Source organism: Melanotaenia boesemani, chromosome 23 (assembly GCF_017639745.1).
Source record: "Melanotaenia boesemani isolate fMelBoe1 chromosome 23, fMelBoe1.pri, whole genome shotgun sequence".
Taxonomy (NCBI): domain Eukaryota; kingdom Metazoa; phylum Chordata; class Actinopteri; order Atheriniformes; family Melanotaeniidae; genus Melanotaenia; species Melanotaenia boesemani.
In genome coordinates this window covers 14,200,268-14,204,674 of record NC_055704.1, presented here as the reverse complement: position 1 = coordinate 14,204,674, position 4,407 = coordinate 14,200,268, and the positions used below count along the sequence as shown (strand labels likewise).

At 43.4% G+C, this 4,407-nt stretch overlaps 1 protein-coding gene across 1 annotated transcript; it reads left to right on the top strand.

The window, feature by feature from the left end:
* The first annotated feature begins 713 nt into the window (after positions 1 to 713).
* On the top strand, positions 714 to 4,127 carry LOC121634520. Its single transcript, XM_041977196.1, has 3 exons — positions 714 to 2,636; positions 2,899 to 3,227; positions 3,346 to 4,127. Exons 1-3 carry the CDS (start codon positions 1,801 to 1,803, stop codon positions 3,660 to 3,662), a joined length of 1,482 nt encoding a protein of 493 aa, XP_041833130.1. The 5' UTR covers positions 714 to 1,800; the 3' UTR covers positions 3,663 to 4,127.
* Positions 4,128 to 4,407: the final 280 nt, after the last annotated feature.

Sequence of the window (4,407 nt, the reverse complement as noted above, 5' to 3'; positions counted from 1 at the left end):
GGTGGCTGCACTGGTGGGCTGCTGGCTCTGTGGGTGTTGGGTCAAAGGGGGGTGCTTGGGGCTCGCTGTCCTCTGGTTCGCCTGGGGTGTCCCCCACGGGGCATGGTGGGTGGGTTGTGTGGTGTGGGGTTATATAGGGTGCAGGTGGGGAATGGGGGGAGGGGGCCGATAGCACCCTGGTTCCAGGGGTGTGCGGCTGGAACATCGGGGTGTGTGCTGGCCTGCGCCGGGTGGCTGTCTGGGGGGGGCCTGGTCCTCCTAGGCATGTCGCGGGCCCTCTGCCTTTGGGGGGTGGGGCGGCCGCCTCTGGGCTCCTGGGGCCCTGGGCCCTTCGCTTGGGCTGCCCTGGGTGGCCGGTCCCTGGCGGGGCCGGCTGCTGCTGATCTTGGCCCACTGGGGCCTGTGCCCCGGGACAGTGGGGGCTCTTGCTGGGGCTCTCCTCTGCCGCCCTTCGGGTGGGGCTGGAGTCATCTTCGTGGTGGGGTGGCTTGGGTTGGTGCTCCGGGTCTGCTGCTGGGGGCCCGGGCCTCTGGCCCTGGTCTGCCTCTGGCCTCCGTGGAGGCGTGGTCGCATTTGCATGATCTCACTCATCACTCTTCATCACTGATCACTCCTTGTTTCCAGAGGTGGGTAGTAACGCGCTACATTTACTCCGTTACATTTACTTGAGTAACTTTTTGAAAAAATTTTACTTCTATGAGTATTTCTAATGGCTTGTACTTTTTACTCTTACTTAAGTAAATTTATGAGCAAATAACGCTACTCTTACTCCGCTACATTGGGCAAAAGTGGACTCGTTACTTCTCTTTATAACGTTTGTTTTTCTCCCGTGGATAACCATATGACCATGTTCCGCCAGTCAAATGTAGCAGCAATAATCACATGACTCCGTCTGACCTATCAGATGTATCCATGCTGCAACTTGCACGGAAACAAAATATTAGCGGCAGAAAGTATTTTCTTCCAAAGACGAGCTACGGCGAAAAACAAGGGAAAATGGCAGCAGCAAATGTCTGCATTGAAGAAGAGGACACAACAGAAGACGGCGAAGTTGGAGAACATCCCAGGCCTCATATTCAAAGCATGTTTAGCTTGCGCAAAACGCAAAAGAACAGCTGTGTAATGCGGTGTCTTCTGTGCCTACCAAAACAAACCGACATTTCAGCATTCAAAAACTCGACGTCTAATTTGAGGAAACACGTTGCGATAAGTATAACGTTATAATTTTATTACATATCATTATCATTAGCCTACATATCAGCCATAATTCATCCAACAGTTCTTTCATCTGGGCTGCATCTAACGTTAAGGTTAGTACATCTAATAACCACATTAACAATAATAAAAAAGGCACCCATCACTAATGTTTTAAAAGTGTTATTGTTCTCATTGTATACTATTCATGCACAAGAAATATTGTAAGTTAAACCTTTTTTCAGAGGCGTTAATTCAGCACCAGTACATAAATCACACAACTAAAGTGCAACTACAACACACTATTTACCACTCTTCCCGTATATAAAACTTTATGACTTAATATGTTATACTTTGAAGCCTCATTTATATTTTTCTGTCGACAGAGGGTTCACACCGACAGCATGAAGAAATACACAGACCTAATTGAGTCCCACAGAAAACGAAGGTCCTTCACTACAAGTGAACCACCTGCAAAAAGTGCAAAGCTCTCCCTTCTCAAGCCCACAACGAGTATCCAAGGCAACATTTGATCATCTTGTAATCAGATTTGTCTGTGAGGCCAACTTACCTTTTTCTGTGGTGGAGACACCATCGTTTAAGACTATGATGGGAACAATACTGCCTAAGCATACAGTAATGACAAGAAAAACATTGTGCTCAAAAATACAGGAAGCTGCCAAAACAATGAAGAACACTATTATAAAAACGCTCAGTACTGTTAACTATGTTGCAACAACAACAGACTGCTGGTCAGCCCGACAGCGCAGCTACTTAGGAGTGACCTGCCACTGGATTCATGACAGCACCTTAGAAAGGCACTCTGCTGCACTGGCTTGTAGGCCTCTTAAAGGCTCACACACCTTTGATGTGCTTGCAGCAGCGTTAGAAGAGATACATTCTGAATATCAAATAAGAGATAAGGTGACAAGGACAACCACTGACAGTGGTTCCAACTTTCTAAAAGCTTTTCGAATATATGGCGAAGATGAAGAAGTCACCAATGAAGAGGAGGAGATGGACATCACCAATGATGAGGCATCAGAGGATGAGTGTGAGTCGGAGGTGGAGATCCAGGATGTCTCTGCTGTGTTGAATGATAATACAGGCCTTGAATACCAACTTCCGAGGCACCAAAAGTGTGCCTGCCATCTCCTAAACCTGATGTCTACAGTAGATGCTGCCGCCACGGCAGCGACCAATGACACATACAAAAGGCTGTCTCGATCTGCTTTTCCAAAGTGTTCTGCTCTATGGAACAAAACCAGTAGGTCAACCATGGCCTTTGAAATAGTGGAACGTGAATGTAAGCTGCAGTTCCTCCAACCAACTCAAACACGTTGGAGCTCCCTGTTCCTGGCTGTGGAGAGAGTTGTATGCATTCAGAAAGAGCAAGGAGAGGCAGCAATTCAGAATGTCTGCACAGCACTGAAGATAAAGATGTAAGTTGACTTATGACATGTTTTAAACACAATTATGCATACAACCCATGGTTAATTCCACTGTTAATTCATTTAAACTGGTTTAGTCTGAGTTTAGTTTTAGTTTAATCCTGGCTTAGTACTGGTTTATTCTAGATTTAGTTTTGCATTCAATAAACTAGTATGTGGAGAGCAAACTATTTCTGAGGTGGTCCTCTGTGTGAACAGTTTGAAAACCACTAAACTAATTTAATTTCTGATCTGTGTGGGTTTTTTCTTTTAGGTTTAATCCTGCTGAATTTGGATTTTTGGCTGGGTACACTGCTGTCATGAAACCTGTTGCCATGGCCATCAACATCCTTCAAGGGGAAACGTCTGTGCACATGGGATTTTTGCTGCCAACACTTTACCAGTTGCAGGAGAAGCTAATAAGGCTGGAGTTATCCTGCAAAGTCTGCAGAGCTCTGGTAGATGCCCTGCTCAATGGGATTCAGAAACGTTTTGGAGGCGCCATGGAGGACCCTGAGCTGATTGCAGCAGCAATACTCTTACCTCTTATACTCTTAAGATTTCGAACATTCTGGACAACAAAGGAGTGCATCTTAAAAGCTGGTATCTATCTATATTTTTGTTAATTTAAATTTGAGCTTGTAAACTCTGACTTGTCAGCTTTTGAAGTCCATGGTTAAGAATTGTATGCTGACCTATTTATTTTAAACAATTTCCGCAGGACTTGACTTCATTAGAAATCACCTAGACACAGACTCCGATGATGGCAGCACAAACAGCAGTCGCTATGATGAAGGTGACTTCTTTGCATCCATGAAATCAGGAAAACCACAAGCAGGAGAGCTGGAGAGGTACCTTTCATGTCCATCCTCTGAAGGTATGGATCTACTGCACACCTTTCCTCACATCAAGAAGCTCTCACTGAAACTCAACACTGGTCTTCCTGCATCTGCGGCCTCCAAGAGACTTTTCAATCATGCAGGACTTATGTTTACTGCTAAACGATCACAGCTTCACAGCAAGAATCTTGAAGCTTAACCGTCAGTTCACTGAGTGAGAACAAGCACCACACATGCACAGACTCAAAAGTGGCATGTACAACAAAAACACTCCCCATAGCACACACACAATGACTTCTGTTGTGTCCTCTTCTTCATATCAGACATTTGCCATAACAGTGTTGTTTTAATGTTATTTTCTGGTTGCCAAGCATGCTGAGCCATTTGGAGGGCAAAAGTTAATCAGAAGTTTGTTTTGTGACTTGGAATAGTTTGCAGGGTTCTCACATACAGTACATACAATATGTTGTATGTTTTTTGTTGCTGTTAAAAAGCTTTTGTTTGAAAGCTTGTACAAGTTATTTATAAAGATGTCATTTATTTTGTTTTTTTACTGATTATTTAGTTTATTTTTGAAAATACAAGAATTTGCACATTTTATTTATTTTATTGTCTGATTTTATAAATACAAAGAAATAAATCCGATGTTACATTTAAACAGTTACTCAGTACTTGAGTAGTTTTTTCAATAAGTACTTTTTTACTCTTACTTGAGTAATTTTTTTAGGTCTACTTTTTACTTTTACTTGAGTAAAAATATTTTGAAGTAACTGTACTCTTACTTGAGTAAAGTTTTTGGCTACTCTACCCACCTCTGCTTGTTTCTCATGCTCTGCATGCTGACACGGTCACTGAGTCGTCCAGTGGGTTTTAATACTAAGCGATTATTTTTTTATTTTTTTTCTGTGAGTTAGTATCTGGTCGCTGTTATGTCTTTTTGATTT

Coding starts and splice junctions, on each gene's coding strand:
- LOC121634520 (XM_041977196.1), top strand. CDS start 1,801: ATGATGGGAACAATACTGCCTAAGCATACAGTAATGACAAGAAAAACA. Junction 2,637..2,898: donor ACAGCACTGAAGATAAAGAT/GTAAGTTGACTT, acceptor TTTTTCTTTTAG/GTTTAATCCTGCTGAATTTG. Junction 3,228..3,345: donor GGAGTGCATCTTAAAAGCTG/GTATCTATCTAT, acceptor CAATTTCCGCAG/GACTTGACTTCATTAGAAAT.